This window comes from Numida meleagris, chromosome 1, assembly GCF_002078875.1.
Source record: "Numida meleagris isolate 19003 breed g44 Domestic line chromosome 1, NumMel1.0, whole genome shotgun sequence".
Lineage (NCBI taxonomy): Eukaryota > Metazoa > Chordata > Aves > Galliformes > Numididae > Numida > Numida meleagris.
In genome coordinates, this window is record NC_034409.1 from 48,722,927 (window position 1) to 48,746,615 (window position 23,689).

At 45.2% G+C, this 23,689-nt stretch overlaps 5 protein-coding genes and 1 long non-coding RNA gene across 9 annotated transcripts in view; 4 read left to right on the top strand and 2 right to left on the bottom strand.

Moving 5' to 3' along the window:
- On the bottom strand, positions 202 to 5,858 carry LOC110408171. The gene is made up of 3 exons (XR_002444213.1): positions 5,669 to 5,858; positions 476 to 566; positions 202 to 293 (listed from the first exon to the last, which is right to left on the bottom strand). It is a non-coding gene; the product is annotated as an uncharacterized LOC110408171 (long non-coding RNA).
- SMCO3 (single-pass membrane protein with coiled-coil domains 3) lies at positions 566 to 4,713 on the top strand. 3 transcript variants are annotated; one of them, XM_021416542.1, is made up of 2 exons: positions 566 to 1,728; positions 3,147 to 4,713. In XM_021416542.1, the coding sequence occupies exon 2, from the start codon at positions 3,164 to 3,166 to the stop codon at positions 3,839 to 3,841; it is 678 nt and encodes a 225-aa protein (XP_021272217.1). In that variant the 5' UTR covers positions 566 to 1,728; positions 3,147 to 3,163; the 3' UTR covers positions 3,842 to 4,713. The 3 variants fall into 3 exon arrangements, with proteins under 3 accessions (XP_021272217.1, XP_021272134.1, XP_021272306.1); XM_021416459.1 differs by having other exon boundaries at positions 566 to 1,170; positions 1,507 to 4,713; XM_021416631.1 differs by having other exon boundaries at positions 566 to 1,170.
- WBP11 (WW domain binding protein 11) lies at positions 6,589 to 16,501 on the top strand. 2 transcript variants are annotated; one of them, XM_021416206.1, is made up of 13 exons: positions 6,589 to 6,767; positions 7,412 to 7,484; positions 7,682 to 7,790; positions 8,630 to 8,661; positions 9,176 to 9,269; positions 9,474 to 9,670; positions 10,486 to 10,619; positions 11,108 to 11,307; positions 12,061 to 12,255; positions 12,852 to 12,953; positions 13,579 to 13,890; positions 14,502 to 14,684; positions 15,390 to 15,823. In XM_021416206.1, exons 3-13 carry the CDS (start codon positions 7,727 to 7,729, stop codon positions 15,821 to 15,823), a joined length of 1,947 nt encoding a protein of 648 aa, XP_021271881.1. In that variant the 5' UTR covers positions 6,589 to 6,767; positions 7,412 to 7,484; positions 7,682 to 7,726. The 2 variants fall into 2 exon arrangements, with proteins under 2 accessions (XP_021271881.1, XP_021271799.1); XM_021416124.1 differs by lacking the exon at positions 7,412 to 7,484 and having other exon boundaries at positions 6,591 to 6,767; positions 15,390 to 16,501.
- Positions 17,920 to 23,689, top strand: part of LOC110408742 (histone H2A-IV-like) — a 76,740-nt gene continuing 70,970 nt past the window's right edge. Inside the window, exon 1 of the mRNA XM_021374606.1 lies at positions 17,920 to 18,354. Coding sequence (XP_021230281.1) covers positions 17,969 to 18,354 — 386 coding nt within the window. The 5' untranslated portion in view covers positions 17,920 to 17,968. The remainder of the gene's footprint in view (positions 18,355 to 23,689) is intronic.
- LOC110408626 (histone H1) lies at positions 18,981 to 21,046 on the top strand. Its single transcript, XM_021417590.1, has one exon. The coding sequence runs from the start codon at positions 20,320 to 20,322 to the stop codon at positions 20,974 to 20,976; it is 657 nt and encodes a 218-aa protein (XP_021273265.1). The 5' UTR covers positions 18,981 to 20,319; the 3' UTR covers positions 20,977 to 21,046.
- On the bottom strand, positions 21,970 to 22,545 carry LOC110387279 (histone H2B 1/2/3/4/6). Its single transcript, XM_021375294.1, has one exon. The coding sequence runs from the start codon at positions 22,482 to 22,484 to the stop codon at positions 22,104 to 22,106; it is 381 nt and encodes a 126-aa protein (XP_021230969.1). The 5' UTR covers positions 22,485 to 22,545; the 3' UTR covers positions 21,970 to 22,103.

The following is a 23,689-nucleotide window of genomic DNA, read 5'->3' on the forward strand; positions in this document are numbered from 1 at the left end:
AATCTTTGCCTCATGCTTTCCTGTACATCTTTGTCTTTTGTCTCCATCGTGGCTTGCATCTCTTTTAAAGCACTGACCAGGAGCTGCAGGTTCTCTTTAATGCTGAAGTTCTCTTTTACTGTCATGATGGGGAAGCTGGTGCCAAGATGGCAATTGAGGATCCGGAATATTGTGTTGGTTGCAGAGACATAAATGTACACTAATTCATACAGATTCTGGCAGGCCTGCAGCAGCCTTTCTTTGTCACTCCTAAAACCGAGGCGGGCTAGCATTTCTGAAGGAGTTGTCTGGCTCTGAAAAGCAAACAGAGGAAATCCAGATGACATAGAGGGAGAAATACAAATATTTTCAGCTAGAATGTCACATTTCTGAAACAAATGTTACAAATTATCAAACCACCTTACTCTCCCCACAAGACTTCAGCATTAGAAGAAAACACGGAAAAAGCTCTTCGTCAGCCTTTGCAGGGTCTTACCAAGTGGGCCAGCAAAATCTGGTGTCAACAGCTGCAGGTATGGGTATTCTTTTGGATGCAGGAATTAGGAATCTGACCTTCAGCATGTCATCTGAAAAGCAATAGTAGAGGTGTAAATGGATTATTTTCACCTTTGATATTTATTGGTAAAGCTGTCTACGTCACCTCAAACAATCTATATTACGTCATCCTTAGAACTATAATCCTTCGGTTTGTATATACCAGTGGGTATACACGAAAGTAAGCATATTATAGGCGTCTTCACATGTCCAACATGTCATTTTTTTTTTTTGTCATTTTTTTGCTTGCAGCAAGTTATACCATCCCCTTTCAGCTATGACTGTAGGCACCTCTGCTGTAAGCAGACAGATTCATGCTGTTCCTATTCTCTTCAGGAACAAAAGGCCTTTGGAGGACCTAACAATTGTGAACTAGAATGAAATAAATCATAACGTGCTAAAATTAAAAGGAAGGGGAAATGAGGAAGGAAATGAGGAAGAAAATGAGGAGAATCTGGATCACATAATAAAATGAATGGCAAGCAGGCAGGCAGCAGGACCCGGCTGAAGCCGGGGCTCTGGATCCCTGACTCATCACATGCTGCTGGAAACCACCAGAGGAACACAGTGGAAACAGGATGAGATCACTGTCCTGTACACATTCAGCTGTTTGAAAGAGTGCTTGGGCACAATCAGGTAGGCAGTCTGAATGTTTAACTCGAAAAGCCTCTGGGAAAAACATGCCTGGAGTCGGAGAAATAGAGAGAGATATGGAAATATATGTGGTCTGCCTAACTCTAGAAAGTGAATGTTAAGAAAGTGTCAATGTGAAGAATAAGAGATAATTTATGTTTAAGGGACATAAAATCAAAAGAAATTAGAGGAAGCAGAAAGAATCATGTATAAAGAATAGAAGCTATTGGTATCCTCCATAGCTTTCTAGTAGGTAAAATATTCATTGAAACTCTGTTTCTCTTAGAACATTTTGTCTTCTCGGTTTGTATAAATGGGGATTAATGAATTACCTTTCAGCTTAGCATCAGTGAAGTGGAAAGGATTCATATCACACTGAGCCAGAGAGCATGCCAACAACATCCCAGAAGCATGAGGAATCACACCTTGAGCATAAGGAATCATACCTTGAGCTGGCAGGGCTTTTGTTTCCTGAAAATCAAAACCTTTTACTGTATGTAACCTTTGCTTTCTCTAACCTTAAGAAAGATAAAGGATTTATTCTCTTGACAGAGCTACAAGGTAAGTGTATGAAAAAGCAATGTACTGTGCAAAATAGTGTGGAAAAGAATTGTGAAGAGAACTGGCTTGTAGTTCAATACTAACACTAAAAGCTGGCTAGAGGAGTGTTGAAATCATTATGCTTTTCCACAGTGATCTTGGGGAAGGTGTGTTTAGTGAAACACAGCTGGATTTGCAGTTAGCAGATAATGCAGAAACTACAAAAGGCAAAAATGGCACAAATGTATCTTTCAAGAAGAAAAATCTAGCTAGCCTCCTACACATCATTATTTGTAGCTATAACTGTGGGATGTGGGCACCGAGAGCAAGAAGATATTTATCTTGGTAAAAACACAAAGTAATGCATAACAGTGGCTCAGATTTGCAATAAAAGAGTTGAGAAAGCAAAAGCACCACCAAAGAAACCGGTAATCCTACTCATCCATTGTTTGGCTCCGTTGCAATGTAACATGCATGCACTGAAGTCAAAATCATTTTTCCTTTGCGGCTGGTGATGGGTTAAAAGAAAGTGGTACAGAGAGAGAGCATGGCTGCATGAGTGGAGCAGACCCTGCAGGCTGCTGCCTGCTGCTCCGAGGCAGTCTGTTATCCCAGGCATCCTGCAGGAGTTCACATGGCACACTGAATGTCAGGGGGCTGCCTGTAGCTACTTGATGTTTGGCAGTGAAAAATCAGCAGGGACTTTGTGGCATTAGGAAGGGATGTGATTAGGAATGCTGGAGAAAGAAACAGTGAAGGAAGAGGGGCTACGTATCAGGGAAGAAAACACAGTGGGAGTTGTGTGTAAGTGACATGGGTAAAGATGCGTTTGTTATAGATAATTTTGCTATTCTCTATGAATTCCCAAATGTGATTTAGTATGCATGCAAAGATCCTATATTTCTCTTGAATGGGATAAGAAATAAATGACAGTGGCTTAAAACATCCTCACGCTGATACAGACTGCACAGTCATAATAGTCATTTAAAAACTGGATGCCACTAATTGAAAAAAAGTAGGCCAACAGAAAAGTATGTCTAGAACAGACCTTTCATTTCCGCAGCTTATTTTAGATTTTGCTGACTAGATGAGCTTCTCTTGTTTTTTTTAGTGAACTAGTTCAGCTTCTACCGTCTGCAGTTTCCTAAGTGAGGGAAGACTCACATTCATTTTACTGATCTACTAATTACATATTTGTTAGCTGGTTTTGTTGCTCTGAGCATGTCCAATGTCTCATAAGGTCCTTTTTGAATAATTTGGCTAAAGTTACATAACAGTGTTTAAGATTTATAAATGTACAAGCTGTGTCTTGGGATTTGATTTGCCAAGTAGAAAAAGAACTAGTGAGGCAGAGACAAAGCAGTCTACATTTCACTGCTTATTAAGGACTGGGATTATGGGTGTTAAACAGAGTGAGAACCTTTTTTTCTCTCTTGAAGTAGTTCATTCCTGAAGAATGGCACTGAGTGACCTCCTTTACCCAGAAAACCCCAAGAGACGGCAAGAACTGATCCATCTGCACCGGGAATTGCTTGACTGCATGTCCATGAATTTCCATGCAACAAATGAGCTGGCTGGAGTTCTGAATGCACACCTGGGGTGTACTATCACCCACATCAGGATGAGAGAGAACAGCACTGTCAAAGAGAACTGTGATATTATCATTCAAGCGATGCGTGAGATTCAGTGTCAGCTACAGAAGATTGATAGTGACTTGAAAGAGAAACTGGAGCCTGTGCTGTATCAGAAGCTGTATGACATCAAAGAGCCTGAACTGGAGAAAATTGCAATAGCCCATAAAGTTTTTTCCATTGTTCTTGGAGAAGTGACTTCAACAGCTGGGATGGTAGCTATCAAACTGCTTAGCTCCAACCTTATCACTCTCACTGTCTGCAAACTCCTCAGCCTCCTTGCACAAATCGGGGCATCAGTTCTTGGGGGAATCAGCATCACTATCCTTGGGCTCGGCATCGAAATGATCCTCCATGCCATTCTGGGAGCTGTGGAGAGGAGTCAGCTGCTGGCAGCTGTGCTGAGCTATGAGGAACACCTGGCTGAGTTTAAAGAAGCCTCAGAAAAATACCAGCGTGCCATACGTGAAGTGACTTCTTTGGTCAAAGACCAAGTTGAGTGAATGGAAAGACAACACCTTAAATATGTGGCACCTTTCCTTCAGCTGTTTTCCGGAATGTGTTGTAGATGAAATGCTATTAGTACTGGTGACAATAATATGCATTGCTGGAGTGGAAGTGGTGAGAAGGTACAATTTTTCTCTTCCAGAGTTTCTCTATCAAAATGACATTATAACGGGAGAAAATTATTTCAGCAAAATAACCCATATCATCACCTGGAGAATTCACCAGGGCAACTGTCGTCATTAAACTCTTAGTGTGGATTTGTGCTAAATCTGACAGGCTGAATTCCCCATTCATAGAAGCACTTACAAGGACTAGCTGAAGGACGTGTAATTCCTATTTCCTGTGCCACTCCTGCCTGAGGAGCCAGACAGATATCTTTATATAAATTCTAATCCCAGAAGATTAACAGATAAGAAAATCATGGGCATACCAGGCCCCACAGTTGGGAGAACCCAGCTGTAGTGCTCCTGGTGCATCTAGCTGTGAGCAACATCTTATTATCAGTATTGCCCTGCTCCTGCCCACCCCTGGGTAGATATTTCTGTGCACACTTGCTGCTTTGTTGATCAAATGGCATTATATGCTTACACAAGGATTTGTAAGATTACAGCCCTATTAATGTACTAAATTTACTTTCAAGTGCTTTACGAGTCACCAGTATGGGACTGCCAAGAATACTCTGATTCTACATTTCACAACACGCCACCAAATGGCCTTACTTTGCAGACTTTCCAAACAAAGCTAGAAGCAAGGGCGTGATTTTCTGTCAAGCTCTGATTTGCTGTGGTTTGCTTTTTTTTCTTTGAAAAAAAAAATATATATATATATGTAATTTAGGAATTAATAAAAACATATCTAAAGACTTTCAGAGCTCTCTTTCCTGCACTTGGTTTATATTGTTATTGTCATAAGATATCAATCTCAAACAAAATCAAGAAAAAAATATTAAAATCCTTAATTGCGGATGCAATTAATAAACTCTTCATTTGTGCTTGTTAATATTCAGCATCACATGTTTAATGGTTAGATAGTGCCTGTGAAAATGAAGAGATGAGTGAGATTAGATTGAGGAAACTCTCCACTGTCTTCTTAACCTTTTCATTCTGCTTTGGTGTTGTTTATATATATATATATATATAATTTTTTTTCTTCCTTTCCTACTGTTTCCACTTAATTTTTTTTTTTTTACTTTTTTTTTTTTCTCTTTTGTTTTCGCCTACGTGGAAGCCACTAGATGGCAATGCAGCTGCTGGCCCTCAAGCAGCTCTGAGCCATCAGAGACAAAGCTCCGGTGCCAGAGAGGCTATTGCTGAATTGATAAACTGGGACCAGCACAAGCCACAGGCTGGGCAGTGTGAGCCAGGAGAGGCGATTCAGAGGAGGCAAAAAACACTGCCTTACCAAGACATAAGCTTTTGTGGTGATGTGGTGACCCAAAGCACCTTGTTTCTCTAATGTGTGACACAGCCTCACTCCTGACCCAAACAGCACTCAGTTTAGTAGCAGATATTTAGAGGCAAGAGGCTGTACAAACTGTCCAACTGCAGAAGCAGTGCCGTTTTGAGTGTTGAACAGGAGTTTCTTGTTCCTGCTGCTTTCTGTGTGCAAATCTACATTCCAATTTAGGGAGAAAATGCATGTTCTCACTACGTATCTTTATGAGATTGTCAGTCAGTGCTGTAGGAGAAAAGTGGAGTCAAATAGAAGCAACTCTATTGTACTTTTCAGGGAGCTTGCCCACATTTTCTTGAAAGCAAATTCTGAGCAGTGCCAGTGGAAGCAGGGCACACAATGAAGAACCTGAAAATACAGTTTCTATTCACCTTTTGATTGATTGATCCTTGATCCTGCTGGGCTTAATGGAAAGACGTCTTCCTTGCAAAAGCAGGCACATGAGATGTCCTCATGTCCATAAAATGCTGAAGATGCTGGAGCCCAGCAGGCTGCAGCCTTTCCCACTGCTTATGGGGCAGAAGGCCGTGAGCCCACAGAAGCCTGCCCAGAACTCCCGGGAGCTGACCTCACAGTGGGGCATGGCACCTCCCAGCCCCACAAGGCAGTTCTGAGGTTAAAAAAAAACACCCTCTTTTCCCCAGCTCCAGCAAAAAGAAAATCCGTGGGACTTGCTGGTATCACTGACAGTTGTGTACTGTATTTTTTTTTACTAATCAGCAGACACTCTTGAGATAAAGCAGTCATGGTTGCCGTGGTAACACTTTGCCCTGAGCCCAGTACTGCCACAAGGAGAGACCCAACCTCTGCGAGGAGCGAGCAACCTGCAAAGAATCAGCAATATCCCTCCCCAGTAATACGGCACTTGTCAAGGATGTGCACGGTGGTGGTGTTCCCATCACACCCCTCATGTATTCCCTCTCTGCTCTGTGAAAGAATTAAGAATTAAATCCGCAGAATGCACGTGTTCTAAATAAGCACAATCCCAACAAAGAAGACAGCCAAAATGAGTCACTGCTAAGTGACCAGCAGCCTCATGCAGCTGCTCAAGGTGTCAGCGTACTTCATCCCTGCTTCTTTCTATCACATGAACTTACAAAGCAAAGACAAGATCAGGATTTAAACTGCATCTACTCCTTTCTCACAGCATCTACTAAACAGTGAAAAAGTCTCACAGCAGCTCGGATTTTTCAGGGCTTTATTTCCCAAACCCCTCAGACCGCCGCTGTCCCGGCAGCCCCCGCGCGGGGCGCTAGGATCATAGAGTTGGCTCTAGCGCGCCTCTGTTTCCGGAGCGCGGCTCTGAGAGGCGTCGTGCTGCAGTCGTGCTTTACGGCGGTCGTGCTTTACCGCGGCGCGCCACTAGGTCCCGGTTCAAGATGGCGGCGCGGCGGCGGCGGGCAGTGCGGTGGTGGTAGAGGCCGCTGCGGCGGGACGGAGCTGAGCCGCCCCTCCCCGCCGGGCCGAGTGGTGAGAGGCGTGGGACGGAGCTGGGCTGGGGGAAGGGAAAGGAAGCGGGGGGAGGAAGGCGGTTGGCGCCGCCGCCTTTTTCCTTTCCCCCAACATCCCTCGAGGGAGGAGGGGAGGCCTTCGTGTGCCTCATGGGGGACTTGCTGCCTCGTTTCCCAGTGTTCAGAAGGCATACGTTGGGTTGCTTGATTTTCCCCTCCTCCTTCAGCTGTGTTTTGTGCGGAACCTCCTTGCTTTTTACCCTGAAAGGATTTGGGATCAAGATTTGAGAACGTTATTCTCTCTGAGAAAGGCAATACCTCTGATTGTAGTTCAGCCATTACTGCAGCTGTCTGTAAGTTAAAGAAGTGCCTAAAGGCAGGAAAGAACTCTTTGTTAGAATAATCTTCTCTGGTCATTGTGACACAGCTTGAAATGGTACTGATGGAGGTGGCATAAGGGTGGTGGCCTGTGAGGAGAAAAAGAATGTGTGCAGAGCGCTTTTTGATGAATGTGATGCTTGATGGTTATTTATAGGAAACATTTGAAATAGAGATGTCTTATGGGATTAAGTGAAAAGCTAGAAGGGCTCTGACGTGCTTATGTTATGGAAGGATATAGGAAAAGTTAAAAAAAAAAGCAAACACGTTTTGTTTTTCTAAAAGCAAGAAGCTTGGATGTTTGAGTCTTGAAGGGAAGAACGAGCTGACTTGTGCATACTTCAAGCTTAAAGTAGCTGTAAGTAAGTAGTTACTTACTAGCACTTAGTTAAAATAGGATGGTTTTGATGTAAATGCCCGAACTTGTATAGGATCCCAAAATACCTGAGGTTTTCTTTTGTTTAATTGTTTATCAACCTGCTAATGCACAGAGGATGAATAAACATACGCGTGCTACTTATGTGTAAGACCTGAAACTATGGTTATCTTTTCCAGATCTTTTTCAGTTGTTTTATTTTGAAGTAGAAAAAAAAAGTCAAAATGGGGCGGAGATCTACATCATCCACCAAGAGTGGGAAATTCATGAATCCCACAGATCAAGCTCGTAAGTACCCATAAAAGCTCAGCAAAAGGAAATGGGGAGTCCCAAGGAAGCAGATAAAAAGCTCTCTCTGAGGGATAAGATCATCACTTGTGACTGAGAACTGAGTTTCCCAAACTCAAAAAGTACTGTCTCCATTTTGGCTGGTGTAAGAGCTTGCCAAGAAGGCTACTGGCTTGCATTCCATTGCTGCTCTGCACTATTTCAACCTTAATTTTTACTGTAATTATCAGTGTTCTGAAGTTTCTATACGTAATTGTTGGCTATGCTGCTTCTTGAGGTGTAGTTAATCTGCCCGAGGCTAGAATTTGTGGAACATGTTACATTTTGCAAGGGCTCAGGATACACGCGGGAGTTGTCCAACCCTTGTTTTCCTTTTTGTAACGTACCACATTTTCAATCCTACATAGAAACAGAAAACCCAGACTTCCACCCTGAGCATGCTTTGTTTCAGATGTGTATTCAAAACCTACGTATTTTTATTTTTTTTTTGTTGGCACTATGTTTCAGCAGCAATCTTCTATGATTGTGTGCATTGCCGTGCCCTTTTTTTGTCTACTATTCTTTTCTACATAAAAACATTGCTGCTTCTAGAGGCGCGAAGGCTGCTATATTGCATTTTCTTTCTATGTAGTGCATATGAAATAAAAATCTATTTCGTACTGTATTTTTCTATCAGTGGGAAGATGAGCTTTCAACTTGCCTTTTATTTAATTAAAAATATAAAATGAATGAACTGTTGAGAAAAACTGTGCTTGTCCTGATGAAGGAAAGGTTGATCATGGATTTGATCCCCTCTTTCAAGTTGTTTTTTTTTCTCTTTCATTTTTTCCTCACTCTAGGAAAGGAAGCTCGGAAGAGGGAACTAAAAAAGGTAAATAAAGAGACTGGGAACATTTACTTGGCATTCCCTGTGCTATGCATTATGTTTGTGATTGTAATGGGCCATGACTCATGAAGAGACTACAGATGTTTCAGTTGCTTTTATAAGACTTAGTTAGGAATATACTGTCCAAACAATTAAGAAAATACAGACAGAAATCTGGTTTGAGTTAAAACGAAGCAAAAAAAAAACCCCTTTGTGTATTTGTTGGCATGATTAATTGTATTGCTTTTGTCAGTTGGTTTATTTTTCTGACTTTATGTGTCTTCATTGGAATGTATGAATTATAGAAGCATCTGTAAATAGCGAGATAGTAGAATTATAACTCCTAGAAGTTTTAAATATCTCTGCTGTTGATTTGTGCCATGGTTAATATTTGCAAGGCATTTTGAGATGCTTTTTTTTTTTCTGTAGACTGGGAGTATTGAAAGAGGAGTATGTGGTACAAAGATTTTCTTTTCCTCTATGTCACTTTTCTGATCTCCTTGATTTCTGATCTTCTTAGAACAAAAAACAACGAATGATGGTACGAGCAGCTGTACTGAAGATGAAAGACCCAAAGCAGATCATCCGGGACATGGAAAAACTGGATGAGATGGGTGAGTGAGAGAGTTAATAGGTGCTGAAGATAGCAGTCAAACACTGAGTAATCAGTATAATAGTGACTTATAATTAGTCTTAATGTCGAAGACTTCCTGAAAATAGAAACTGTAAGTGGTTTGGTTTGAAGTTATTTCATTAATCATGGTTGTGGAGTAGAGTAACTTATGAATTTTTGGCTTGCTTTTGCTGTCTTTGATTAGAGTTTAACCCAGTGCAGCAGCCACAGCTTAATGAAAAAGTGCTAAAGGATAAACGCAAAAAGCTCCGTGAGACTTTTGAGCGTATCTTACGGCTCTATGAGAAGGAGAATCCTGACATCTATAAAGAACTGCGCAAGCTGGAAGTGGAGTATGAGCAGAAGAGAGCACAACTCAGCCAGTATTTTGATGCTGTCAAGGTAATGCTTATAATATTGAAGCTTGTAACTGTAGTATGTACTCTTCATTTCCTCTTTGGGTGCAACAGTTTAAAAGAAAGAATCTTTATAAGTAAAGACCAGTATACACCTTATTTAATTCATATTAAGCACACCTACTAGGTTGCATAGTATCTCCAATTAGAGCATTTCAGTGAAGACAGCATGGAGGATGATGTCTGTATTTCTCTCGCTCTCTCTTGTATTGATTTAACAATAGATTAGAGAGAAAAGGGAAATTTACATTGCAGATCAATACCAGAATCTATTTTCTGTATTAAGGAGAGAGAGAGAGAGAGAACATATGAGTGTGCAGTTGGTATTTCTGTTAAATCTGGTGCTGGAAGTAGTGAGTTATTTGGCATTCATTTAAGGAACTTTCTGTGATATTCTTTCCAACTGCACAGGAGAACATAATGTTGCACAAGTGCAAGAATTTAAAATTTTCTTTTTCTGGAACATGCAGAGCCTGTGATTTAAGCTTTTTGGATACTGGGGAGGTGTAGGCATACTTGCCTGCAGCTTTTTTGTTTCAGGGATGGAAGGTCTAAAGGGGGATGAAGGTGTGGCTGGGTTAGACCAAAACACTAAAGCTTTTCACGTATACACTGCATGTGTGGTTTGTTTTGTATTGAAAGCATTTGCTGCAGCATTGACTGCTGCAAGGCAGCATGCCCTCATAACAGACCTTTGGCAAGTGATGGCAGGTCCCATGTGTTGAATGCTCTTAAAGGTAATAAGACCATGCAGTAGCTTCTGTGGCAGAAACTCACTTTTTTTTTTCTTTCCTCCCTCAGAATGCTCAGCATGTTGAAGTGGAAAGTATCCCTTTACCTGATATGCCACATGCTCCGTCCAACATCCTTATACAAGACATTCCCCTTCCTGGGGCCCAGCCGCCTTCTATCCTCAAGAAGACATCAGCCTATGGGTAAGAGGGAAAAGACACTTGGAGGGGAATGGAAAACAGGAACACTTTTATTACTGGGAAAGAGCTGAGGTTGGAAGCAGAGGCAATATTGAGTAGCAAAAATTGGAAATTCTGTGAGAACGAGTTGTTTTTTTTTTCTTTAAGTGAAAGACCTCAATCTTTCCTTCCTATTACAGTTTTTGTTTAAACTGGTTTGGCAGTGTTTTATACCTTCTAGTACTTGTCTTTCTGTTTATTGGACAAACTTAAAGCCTTGCCTCTTTGTTTGAACATAAATGCCCTTTAAACTGTCACGTAGCTATTTTTTTTCTTTTGTCTTGCTAGTATATTCAGTTTAAGCTCCTAGTTTGTGTATCTGGCTCTCAGGCTAGTACTAGTTCTTCCTATGCATTTTTTTTTCTGAATAGTCTGATTTCACCAACTTGTTGCATAAGCAATTTGTTTTTGTTTGTGATTTTTTTGGTTTTCATTTTCTGTCTTATTTCCAGACCACCAGTTCGATCTATTTCTATGCTTCCTCCTCCTGGGCTTGGTGTTCCACGTTTACCTCCTGGCAGGAAGCCCCCAGGACCTCCTCCAGGACCACCCCCACCCCAAGTCCTACAGATGTACGGCCGAAAAGTGGGTTTTGCCTTGGAGATGGCTCCTCGAAGGCGAGATGAAGACATTTCTTACGGTTCTGAACCAGGCAAGGACTTTTCTATCTCTTCCTGGGTTCTTTCTTGACCACTTTATTTTGCTGTGGGTGGTACTGTTGTGAATACAGTGTGCTCTAGATAACGTGTTGTCTGGGTAATATGAGTGTTTATACTACTTGAAGAACTCTGAATGATTTGCAGTCCTGAGGTAATTTTTATATATTTCATAACACCTGCAGTTTTGTTGTAGAGTGTATTTCTAAATGCTGTATCTTGTAATTAAAACTTGCAGATGCTTTTTTGTTATGCTGCATAGATTGTTTTCCCATGTAGTCTTAAGAAGGCTGAAATGTGCTTTTTTTTTTATTTAAGAGCTAGTATGTGTATTTGCAGAGAAACAGCCTTTCCCCCACCTTCCAATAAAACCCAAGAAAAAAAAACAAAAACCCAACACCAAATCTGGAGATGCATTTTTATAGTTACTGCATTTTCCATAGAAACTTCTGTGAATGGTTAGATCAGCCTTACTGCATACCAGAAAGGTCTAAAACATTTCTAGAGAGGGAAGCTGTATTTTTCAGTTGCCTTCACTTATTTACTGTACCAGTTAATCAGCTGTTAATAGGAAATCTTACCAATATGCTCCCCAGAATACTCCTTTAGAATGTGCTAAATAGTGAAGGATTGACAATATGTTCACTCTGTTGCTAGGAAGATTTTTCTTACTGTGAACTGAAAATACTCTGCCTTTCACACCAGTGTGCTTGGAGTTCATGTGTTTCCTAATACTTTGCTTTTCACAGGACAGCGAGGGCATGACGACGATATGTCCAGTACAAGTGAGGATGAGGGCTATCCTGAGGATATGGATCAAGACAAGCATGATGAGAGTAGTGATGATAGTGACAGCGATAGGTCAGATGCAGACAGTGAAGGTGAGGACTTCTCACATCGTGATAACGACAAGGAGAGGGAAGGTGGAGAAGAAAAGAAATCAGGTATGATGGGAATTTACAGGTTGGGCTTTTGAGTTTTCAGAAGGGAAATACTACTTAACAGTGTTTGTCTGTTTTCCTTGCTATGGGGTAGAGGGGAAAAAAAGCTAGAGTTCTAGCTCACTTAAATTGCAGCTGAAGAATTTTATTAATGAATGGAAACTACCAAGAAGTGAAGTATTTTTCTGGAGCAAGATTTTTCACCTGAAGCATTGAAAGAGCAAAGGACCCCACAAAAAATTAAGCCTCACTGTAAAATATAGTCACTCTTCGGTGACTTGAATGGTACTTCTGCAGTGGCTACACTATTAATGCTTTTGGGTGATTTTTCTTGATTGTTTAAAGGAGTCCAATGACAGAAAATCCTAGGTTAGCAAAACTTGAGAAGATTAGGAAGAAGATGGCTCTTAACTCTTATTTTGGGGGTATCGTGTTGGAACAATGTATTTTCTGTACCAAGTGAAAGGCTTTCATGTATTTCACATGCATATTCATTTTTATGTATTTATATATTATATAAATAGGTCTTTTATTTGTGTACTTACTGATTTATTCTGTCCCCTCTGCCAATTTTTTTGTCCATGCTTTGCTTTCCCCAGGTCATAGCGTACGGTTTGCAGACATGCCTGGGAAATCACGGAAGAAGAAAAAGAACATGAAAGAACTGACTCCACTCCAGGCCATGATGTTACGCATGGCAGGTGGGTGATATGGATGCATTGATAGGAGGCATACCATTAGATTCCAGTTAAGGTTTCTCCGGTGAACTTAATTAGCGCAGTTTCTATTTTACAGAAGTAAAAGCATAGCTGCCACAGTGTAAAATATATTAAGAATGTAAGGTGTGGTTAGTTTTAATTTGGATTATTATTTTTAGCCTAGTGTGCTCAGCCTGTAATCTGCAAGGTTTAATACTTCCTAAAAATAGCCTTTTGAAGAAAGGTTCATTAACCCATGGAGTCAAGATTTTCCATTGTAAAAAGTCACTCCAGTATCTTTTTTTTTTGAGGAGGGGGGAAGCTGGGGGGAGAGGAATTTATTGAAAGTGGTGATTGTCTGTTCTGGGGACTAAATAATCTGTAATATTTTTTCATTTAAAAAGTTTTATCTCCCACAAACTCAAATTTATTAATAGAAGTTTCAGTTCCCACAGGAAAGCAGAACTGTCTAGTACTTTTTTTTTGTATTTTCTGTGTATTAATTAATATAATCAGTTTTCTTTCCTTCGAGGTGAATTTTTCCTTCATTTTTTCTGTTCTTATTTAGTGTTTTGTGTTCACGAACTTATTACTTATGGACTGACTTTATAAATATGTCTGTTTCCAGGTCAGGAAATCCCAGAAGAGGGGAGAGAAGTGGAAGAGTATTCAGAAGAAGAAGAGGAGGAGGAAGAAGACTCAGAGTCTGAAGACACATCACAACAGCAGCAACAACAACAGCAACACAGTGAGGAAGCTCTGGCAGAGACTGGGTCATCTACTGCAACCTCAGCTCAGCAGCAGCAGTCTTCACAAGCTGTTTCTTCAAGTCAGATACAGGCACCTCCTATGCCTGGGCCACCTCCACTAGGACCGCCTCCAGCCCCTCCACTGAGGCCGCCAGGGCCACCCACTGGCCTTCCTCCTGGACCTCCACCCGGTGAATATTTGATTTGTTTTGAAGAATGCAGGCTCTCAATACTACAGATGGTGTATCAGTTTCAGGGGTTTGAAACTGCAGAGTGTGTTAGACGTGAAGTACAGAAGCCCAGTGTGGTATTTGCTGAGACCTGTGAGGCTTCTTCCATGGTCAGTCTGTGGTTTTCTTAACGTCTTCCCCCAGTTTTGTTTCTGACGTCCCCTAGAAGGGGAACTTCAAACCTCAAAGCAGCTATTTTCAACAGAGTGAAATTACTTTATACTTTTGAGGCCAAAAGCACAGTCTGAAGAGACTGAAATGTTCTTTCATTTCTCGTTACTTAAGTTCAGATAACCCTAGTTTAGTAGCCGTTCTCAACTGTTGCTTCAATACATGGGGAAAAGCCTTTTTCCGAGGTGGAGAAAGTACTTGTATTTGAGTATAACCAAGAAACTTTCTTGGTTCTACTACTGTTGCCTCTTCCTGAGACTTTTTAGATCTGTTTAATCTGGCAGCTGGCTAGTATTGAGAACATCTCTGAAGTTCCTGTTGAGAATCTTTAGTATTAGCAGGTGGGATTGTTCTTTTATCCATGAACCTAAGTTTTTCTTCTCTTGTATGTATGCTTTCAGGAGCTCCTCCTTTCCTGAGACCTCCTGGTTTACCAGGACTGCGTGGGCCTTTACCTCGACTTCTGCCACCGGGTCCCCCGCCTGGGCGACCCCCAGGCCCTCCCCCTGGTCCCCCTCCCGGTCTGCCCCCAGGCCCTCCTCCACGTGGGCCCCCTCCTCGCCTGCCACCTCCTGCCCCACCAGGTAAAGTACTGCTCTGCTTCAGAGCCAAGTCTTTCTCTACTTTGTCTTCCCAGTTCTCTGTAATCTTTGCTGTGGTGACCAACACGGTATATCTCACTGGAGAATCAGATATTCCTTTAGACCTTAAATAGTTCCCCGCTTCCAGTTTGCCCTTGTTCCTGTATGTGCAGCTAAAGGTACACCCTTAGGTTCTTTTTGGCTTGCTCCTTGATGCCATTTCTTTTTCTGTATTATAACAAATAATTCCATTCTGCTGTGTGTACTTTGGTAGTAAGAGATCTGTCACTTAATAATGAAAAGTTTCAGTGTTTAAACTTCTGCTGCATTGTTTCTGAATAGGAGATAGTGTTGTGATTCTTTGTTTTTGTTTTACTGGCTAGTCATGTGCTTCTGATTTTGAAATTCCAGTGGCATAAATCATCAAGGAAGTTTTTCAGGTTTTAACTTTGAAAATTGAAAGAGAGCGATACACAGGCTCTTGTGGCTTTCCAAGTCTGCTGAGCAGTTTTCTTGTTCTAATTCATCTTCCTCCCGCCTGCTTGTTGGGAGCTATCAATTGGTGCTATACTTCTCCATTTCCCTTTCTCTAAAGCCAGCGCTTCTGCATTTTGTTGACAGTGTTTGGCTTTCTGAGCCTGTGCATTATTTTTATCCAGAGATTTTAGGAATCCCAGGTCAGCTCACCTTTTCTCTTCTTCTTTACAGGTATCCCTCCTCCTCGCCCAGGCATGCTGCGGCCACCTCTGGTTCCTCCATTAGGACCTGCCCCACCTGGGCTTTACCCACCAGCTCCCCTTCCAAACCCTGGTGTTCTGAGTGCCCCACCCAGCTTGATTCAGCGTCCCAAGGCGGATGACACCAGTGCAGCCACCATTGAGAAGAAGGCCACGGCTACTATCAGTGCCAAGCCACAGATCACTAACCCCAAGGCAGAAATCACTCGCTTTGTGCCCACTGCCTTGCGAGTGCGCAGGGAGAATAAAGGGGCTTTGGCTGCCTCCCAGAGAAAACAGGATGATGAGCCGGCTCTCCCGTTAACCAAAGCTGCCCCTAAGGCTGGATCATCTGCCCCTATCTCTGTACAGACAAAGGATGATGTGTACGAAGCCTTCATGAAGGAAATGGAAGGCCTTCTCTGACCTGTCCCAATCAGCTTTCCTGCCCTCTGAACACAGATCAGGCCACCACGGAGGAAGAGGGGAAGGTCTTTCTGCAAGCAATGACAGGGCTCGCATGACAGGGAATGGTTCCCTACCCATGGGTTAACTTGCCAGTACACTGAATTGAGACTGCTGCAGGTGAGGTGCAGCCAAGTACCTCCTTTCAAAGCTAGCATGTCCACTTGGAGCAGGGGAGTTACAGTCAGTAAGGCAATGCTGCTTCCCTCCGGTCCACCCCCTTCCTTGGAGGAGGTGATGGTGCTCTCTGGAGGGTTCATAGGAGTTGGGGGTGACTTCGCTTTGCCTGAATCCTTTCACATCCTGAATGCTCTGGTGAGGGTAGTGGAGCCGATTTTTTTTTTTTTTTTTTAAAGGAGCCAGAAAAGCATTAGCGGCATTTCATACCCACATGGTTGTCCAGTTCTTATTTTCTGTACTGTTCCTTTCTGTAAATATTTTATAATCCTGTTTTTTTTTTAGTTGCAGTGAGATCAATCATCTTTCTTCTGGGGTAGTCAGGGCAGTCATTTGTTGAGTATACTGTACACTGGAATTTTGCACCCTGTCCCCTTAACCGTCATCTTGATGGCTTTTCATCGGCAGGGGAACCTTCATTTTGTCTTGGGAAAGACAATAAATATTCAGTGTATCAAAATATTGGCTTCCTTGTGATATATCCTAAATCTAGGATGTAGGTGGAAAAGGAGGTGGTTCTCATTTTCTAGCATAAAACAATGTATTTTATTTGAAATATTGCTTTAGTCTCATAAATTGTACTGAGTCAATATTCCAGTAATCCTTGCAAGAAACAAATATCTGCAGTCTGTGTTAAATGGGAATAAAACTTCTTGGGTTCTTGTAGACAAAACCATCTTAAGACCGGTGGGATCAGCCGTGTAGGCAGCAAGATTTTCCCAAGTGAATTGCTTCTTCAGAGAGAGAACTGCGTTTTCAAGTATTTAAGTTCTGTCTGAAACATTGAATTTGAGCCCAAGATGAGGAGGTAGCTATTTATGAAGGTGCCTTTATCCTGTTCTTTAAAAAGGCAACTAAATAGGAAATGTTATGAGAGCATAGAAGAGAGGGGGAGAACTTTGTCCCTGTTGAAAGGCTTACACTGAGTGGCTTCAGTGGCTTAAGAGTGAGTCCTCTAACAATAAATCAGTTTGTAAGTGAATATATCCAGACTGGTGGCTGTCTTAACGTAAATGCTCCTTTCTGAAATCTATTCTTAGGCTGCCAGACTGGTGGATATCTCAGACAATACCTTCACTTGGCTATAAGCCTCAGACTAACTGAGCATTAATGACTCAGACTTACTCTTTGATTCTGTTTTCCTTAAGTCTGGAGACAAGCAGAAGAGCTGAGTTTGACTATGCAAATCCTCCAGGGAACACAAGATTCTTTTTCCACAAAGAGTCCAAGGCCAGGCAGGGCGCTGCTGTCAGCTGTGTGATGCTCTCCCATGGGACTTCACCATTCTGCTGTGGTTTTGGATCAACTGCAAAGACGCTGTAGGCAGAGACTGTACGGAAAAACCAGGTGCACGTAGGGTTGATACTTTAGCAGAAGGATCCGATTTCTGGTTCTTCTTAAGCTAAATCAATATGGAGGATTTCTCTTCCTTGCCTTTAGTGCAGATCTAAGTGAAAAGAGCACAAAGAGGTGACTTCTTCCCATTGCTCTTACCGGAGCGGTGGAATCTGGGACTGCTCGCGCTTCAGTCCATTCATTCAGGACCCCGCCTGGCTTCTCGCCATCGTGCAAGGGATGGGTGATGGCACGGAGGTCGAATCCGGCACCGAGCAAAGTTGCCAACTTTTTCTCTCCCGATGTCAAATCGCTCAGAATCGGCGGCGAAACGAACTCCTGGGAGCCGCCCCGCCCACCGCCGCGGAGCGCCGCTGGCAGGAGGGGAGCGCGGAGCGGGGCAGCCGCCCGCCGCCCATTGGATGGATTTGGATCCGCGGCGCCATTGGTCGGAGCGGGCGAGAGAGAGCGCCAGCCAATCGGAAAGCGAGCCGGGCCTTGCGGGGAGGCTATAAAAGGGGCAGGGAGGGGGGAGGCGTAGCGACACGTGAATCACGTCAGCAGGGTGGTGGTTTTTCTGTGCTGCTGGGAACGATGTCGGGCCGCGGGAAGCAGGGCGGGAAGGCGCGCGCCAAGGCCAAGTCGCGCTCGTCGCGGGCCGGGCTGCAGTTCCCCGTGGGCCGCGTGCACCGGCTGCTGCGCAAGGGCAACTACGCCGAGCGGGTGGGCGCCGGCGCCCCGGTGTACCTGGCGGCCGTGCTGGAGTACCTGACGGCCGAGATCCTGGAGCTGGCGGGCAACGCAGCCCGCGACAACAAGAAGACGCGCATCATCCCGCGCCACCTGCAGCTGGCCATCCGCAACGACGAGGAGCTCAACAAGCTGCTGGGCAAGGTCACCATCGCGCAGGGTGGGGTGCTGCCCAACATCCAGGCTGTGCTGCTGCCCAAGAAGACCGACAGCCACAAGGCCAAGGCCAAGTGAAAAAGCTGAGGAGTGATCCCATCTCCAAGGAACCCAAAGGCTCTTTTCAGAGCCACCCACTTCCTCATAAAGGAGCTGCAGATCCCCAGAATACCTGTGTTGGCTTTGCTGTTAAAAATGAGGTGTTAATGTGAGGTCAGGCAAGTTAGAGTGAGCCCCAGATGCAACAAAGTAGCCTGCTAGTCATTGAATATGCGCTAAAAGAACAAGACGTTTGATTCTTTGTTAAAGAATGTTTCAGTCTGGTGGAGGTAAGAAAGGCAAAAAGTTGAATATTGCAGCAGAAACTATCAGCAAAGTTCTCCCAGCCTGTGTCAAGCTGAGAGCTCACTGATTCCCCTTGGGAGCAGGCCTGCCGCAGCACTGCCTGCAGCCTCAGTCATTCCGCCTTTGGGCACTCCAAGTTAATTTTTAATGCAGTTTTCTCATGGCTTTGTCCGAGCTGTGCCCATTGGCTGCCTTACACCTGCATGAGAGCACTCTAACGCCCCAGACAGGCTCTGTGAGCTAAGGGGGAGCGCTGCCAGCTTTGGCTGCTTCATATCCCCACTGATGAACACTGTAATAGAGGTGCTGAGACAGAAACAGAAATCACCACTCATAGCTCAGTGAGCATATTTTAATAATCATCCATTAGGAAACAAGAAATTACAGGAAGCAAAATGATGTTGCGTTTTTGTGCCACAAATGGTTACAAGAGGGAAAGAGCAGCTTTGAGGCGGCTGCGGGAAAAACAAGGGCCGTAGACAACAATGGAAACAGCACAGAGAGTTAGAACGAGCATTTCCTGATGTGGGAAAGAAAAAAATAGTACAGAGAATTGGAATGAGCACGTATTGATAGGAGAAATTAAACGCATTTATTCCGTGGGCTCGATGATGTGTGCTCGAGGCTCTCCCCCTCCTGCTGGCAGAGTAACAGGGCCCGCAGAGCTGCAGGTGCTCCTGATGCTGCTTCCAGAGAGGGAGTCGGGTCCTGCACAGTGACCGCGGGGTATGTGGGGTGTGCTCTGAAGGGAGAGCCCCGATAACGATGTGGGGAGCGTCACAGCGCAGGGGGATGGGAAGCCACCCGCAGCAGCGCCCGCCTCAGTCAGGCTGACTCAGATGTCCACCAAAGCGGATGAAAATGAAAACACAGCTGAGGGACGGAGTCCCAGGTACTGATCGCAATGATGAGCGAAATCTGCCCCCGTGTCAGCCCCTTTGCTGAGGGGCTCAGTGCTTCAGTGGCACGGCAGCAGGGATGGATCACCGTATGCGGGTACCCCAGTGCAGCGCTCTGAGGCCTTCTCCTCCCGGGGTAGGAGAAGTCCTTCGGGGGATGTCAGGTTGCCCCTCACCTCACTGCATCAGGCACTTCTTGAAGTTATTTTAATTATTTTTAATGGGTCAAAGGCTTGGGGACAAAGGAGCTAATTTCTAATCCATATTCAGTGCTCTCTATGAGCCTGTGTTACTTCCTCCTCTCTGAAACCAAATTGCGACGAAAATAATGACCCCAGCGCCTGGGTTTTGGCTCAGATTAAGAGAAGACCCTTTAAAGAACAATAATTCGTTGCTCCGGGGGTGCAGCTTCCCACGGTGTGGATTTTATTTAGAAGGAAAAACAAAAGTTTCTGTCTCTCGAGGTCTGCCCAGGTCCAGGACTCGGGGTTTATCGGCTCTTTTTTAACTCACCCGTCGCCTCTCCGGGGAGAAACTCCGCCCGGGGCAGCGGCAGCCTTTCCCCTCCGCGCCGCCGTGACTTGGGGCGATTCGGTGGCGGAAATTGTGGAAAAAACGCGCTTTTTCGCCTCTTAAGAAACACAAAACGAGCAGGGAGAAGGGAGCTCTGCGCCGTGCGGCGGGGCGGGCTCTGCAGCGCACCAATCACCGCGCGGCTCCGCTCTATAAATACGAGGCCGCCGACTTGCTCCAGGCCCAGTGGTTCCCCCTGTTCTGCGGACGACGGCCGCGACCATGTCGGAGACCGCGCCCGTTGCCGCGCCCGCAGTGTCTGCGCCCGGCGCCAAGGCCGCCGCCAAGAAGCCGAAGAAGGCGGCGGGCGGCGCCAAAGCCCGCAAGCCCGCGGGCCCCAGCGTCACCGAGCTGATCACCAAGGCCGTGTCTGCCTCCAAGGAGCGCAAGGGGCTCTCCCTCGCCGCGCTCAAGAAGGCGCTGGCCGCCGGCGGCTACGACGTAGAGAAGAACAACAGCCGCATCAAGCTGGGGCTCAAGAGTCTCGTCAACAAGGGCACCCTGGTGCAGACCAAGGGCACCGGCGCCTCCGGCTCTTTCAAGCTGAATAAAAAGCCAGGTGAGACCAAAGAGAAGACAACAAAGAAAAAGCCCGCGGCCAAGCCCAAGAAACCGGCGGCCAAGAAGCCCGCCAGTGCTGCCAAGAAGCCCAAGAAGGCGGCAGCAGTGAAGAAGAGCCCCAAGAAAGCCAAGAAGCCGGCGGCAGCTGCCACTAAGAAGGCAGCCAAGAGCCCCAAGAAGGCTGCCAAGGCTGGCCGCCCCAAGAAGCCCGCTAAGAGCCCAGCCAAAGCGAAGGCGGTGAAGCCCAAAGCTGCCAAGCCCAAGGCGACCAAACCCAAGGCAGCCAAGGCAAAGAAGACGGCAGCCAAAAAGAAGTAAGACGACAGAAGAAATTGGAGTCTGCTCATTTAAATAAACCCAAAGGCTCTTTTAAGAGCCACCCACTTAACTCTCAGAAAGAGCTGGAATGCTGCGGGAACTGCGGCAGCACAACGAATCAATTTCGCTAGAATGGTTGGGGACGTTCAGATTTAGGCGCGCTAGCTGCAGCCCGCACGGGAGATAAGAGCCCTTTCTGTTAAAGGAACTCCTACGTGCAGTTCGGGAGCAAGGCGCCGGCAGAGGCGCTTCCCTGCCCGCCCCCCTCCTCCTGCCGCCCGCCCCCCGAAGAAGGACACAGCCCGGGCAGCGGGGCGGTGCTAGACCCGCTCTCCCACTCGGGGAGGGGTTTAAATAACCCGCGCTAGGCTGTGATTGGTCCGCTTCAGCACCGCCCCCTCCCAGCACCGCCCCCGTCCTGTCCCGTGCGCCGACGGAACCGCTCGCACGTCCCCGCCCCATCCCGCCCCCGGGCCCCGGCGCTCAGTGCGGGAGCTGCGCGGCGCCACGGCTTTTTTCGCGGCGGATAAACGGTGTGCGGTACTTCCCGGTCCCGAAACGGAGTGCGCGGTAGGGGAAAAGGACGCGCTGCTACCAAACAGCGTTGGCTCAGGGACTGCTTTCCACACGTTTATTAATGAATGAAATAAGGAGAAATAAGATTACTTTTTACGCATGAACTGTTACAGTGTATGTAACGCGATTTTTTTTTTTTAACAGTAATGCGGGTTTTCTGCTTGGAATAGACTTCAAGAGTAAGTAAAAATATTCTTGGCAAAACATTTATCACAAGAATCTAGACCAAAATAAAGCACTTACCTTCCCGACGGGGTCCTGAAAGCGGAGAGTAGCACAGTGGCTGCTACTGGAGCCGCGCGCGTACCATGCTGTAGTAATAGCGCGGTTACTGAGCAACCCAATTAACTCCGTGAGCTGCTACTGCTCACTTCCAATTCAGAACTGAGACATATATATGTACACACACCTCAGGCACTCGCTTTGCAGCTTTACTCAACTAAGAACCCACCCTACACCCCTCAGGAAGAAAAGTAAGATAGCCCTTTTACTTGAATAAATGGTGGCTCTGAAAAGAGCCTTTGGGTTAAAAACGAGTAATCCAGACCACTCTACTTGGAGCTGGTGTACTTGGTGACCGCCTTGGTGCCCTCGGAGACCGCGTGCTTGGCCAGCTCGCCGGGCAGCAGCAGCCGCACGGCCGTCTGGATCTCCCGCGACGTGATGGTCGAGCGCTTGTTGTAGTGAGCCAGGCGCGACGCCTCGCCGGCGATGCGTTCGAAGATGTCGTTGACAAACGAGTTCATGATGCCCATGGCCTTGGACGAGATGCCCGTGTCGGGGTGCACCTGCTTCAGCACCTTGTACACGTAGATCGAGTAGCTCTCCTTGCGGCTCTTCTTGCGCTTCTTGTCGCCCTTCTTCTGGGTCTTAGTGACCGCCTTCTTGGAGCCCTTCTTGGGGGCGGGCGCGGACTTGGCAGGCTCAGGCATAGCGACTGCTCCTAGTCCCCTCGGCGCAGCGGAGTGGCGGTTGTACGCACTGCTCGCCTATTTATAGGAGCCGTATGCAAATTACTGGCCTTCGTTATCTGCACTCTGATTGGATAATGGCGCCCGTGACGTATCGCTCCGTACGAACAGCTCTGTCATTGGTCCATTGCAAATCCTACGCTGCTACTGGGTAACAATTCAAATCCCATCAACCAATCACGGTGAGCTCTTTCAATCTCATCTCAGCGGCAAAGCTCGCCCTAGAAAAATACAATTGTTTAAGCCAACTGAAACGATTTTACGGTGTATAGAATTCTGATGTGCTTATATATATATACACATACATACACATGCAAGTGATGACAGAGAAAGTGTTACGCACTGCAGTTGTACCCTGTGTGTCCAGAAAAGGGGAATTTAAAATTTTTTCTTTAAATTAATATGTTTTATACTGACATTATAAATTTCAGTTATAGACTGAAATACTTCAGTACATCAGAGTGCTATAATGCACTTTTAAAATAATTAATTTTTGGTTGGGTGGAACTTGGGCTACAACACTCAGTTGATTACAGTGCTGTAACAATGCCTTTTTCTTTTGCAGCCTCTAAGGCCATTCAAAGCCCAGAGTTTCTGGGTATCACATAAGACAGCTGGCATAGGCCTATAGAAGAAACCCATCTGGCATACCTAAATGGAGATTTAAAAGTATTAAGCTGCTAAAATCACAACAAAACTGTATTTTTTAGGATTTCTAAATAAAGTTGGGAAGATTCTGATGCAAACAACAAAACTGTTATCTTTTCACGCTGTGACCCATCTGAATGCTTAGCTCCCCACACTGATGTCTTTCTTTGGGCATAAAAATAATGTGTGGAAAAGCTCTGAGATCAGCTCTGCCACGCAGTGGCAGCTCTCTGAACATCTGTGAACTCCTCTGCGTTACAGATATGGCAGTGCCTTCACAGACAGGTACACACTGGGAGCGCTAAGAGTGGAATAGCAGGGGAGAGCTCTGCACAAATGTTGCTGGAAAATACTCTTGTTCTGTGGTCTCAAGTCAGAAATACAGTTCTGTCAGTGTCTATGGCCCAAACAAGCTGTGGGTAACATGAGATTTAGGAGTATTATCCTGACTTCAATTGTCCTGTATTCTGCAGCCTCTTTGACCAGGAATGCTGGAGGACTGCATGTCTGCAGGGGGG

What these genes read in the sequence shown, in the direction of transcription:
- LOC110387279 (XM_021375294.1), bottom strand. Translation starts at nt 22,484, where the DNA reads ATGCCTGAGCCTGCCAAGTCCGCGCCCGCCCCCAAGAAGGGCTCCAAG.
- WBP11 (XM_021416206.1), top strand. Translation starts at nt 7,727, where the DNA reads ATGGGGCGGAGATCTACATCATCCACCAAGAGTGGGAAATTCATGAAT. An exon ending in AGTATTTTGATGCTGTCAAG is followed by an intron (nt 9,671 to 10,485) that starts GTAATGCTTATA and finishes TTCCTCCCTCAG; the next exon opens with AATGCTCAGCATGTTGAAGT. An exon ending in TTCTTACGGTTCTGAACCAG is followed by an intron (nt 11,308 to 12,060) that starts GCAAGGACTTTT and finishes TGCTTTTCACAG; the next exon opens with GACAGCGAGGGCATGACGAC.
- SMCO3 (XM_021416542.1), top strand. Translation starts at nt 3,164, where the DNA reads ATGGCACTGAGTGACCTCCTTTACCCAGAAAACCCCAAGAGACGGCAA.
- LOC110408626 (XM_021417590.1), top strand. Translation starts at nt 20,320, where the DNA reads ATGTCGGAGACCGCGCCCGTTGCCGCGCCCGCAGTGTCTGCGCCCGGC.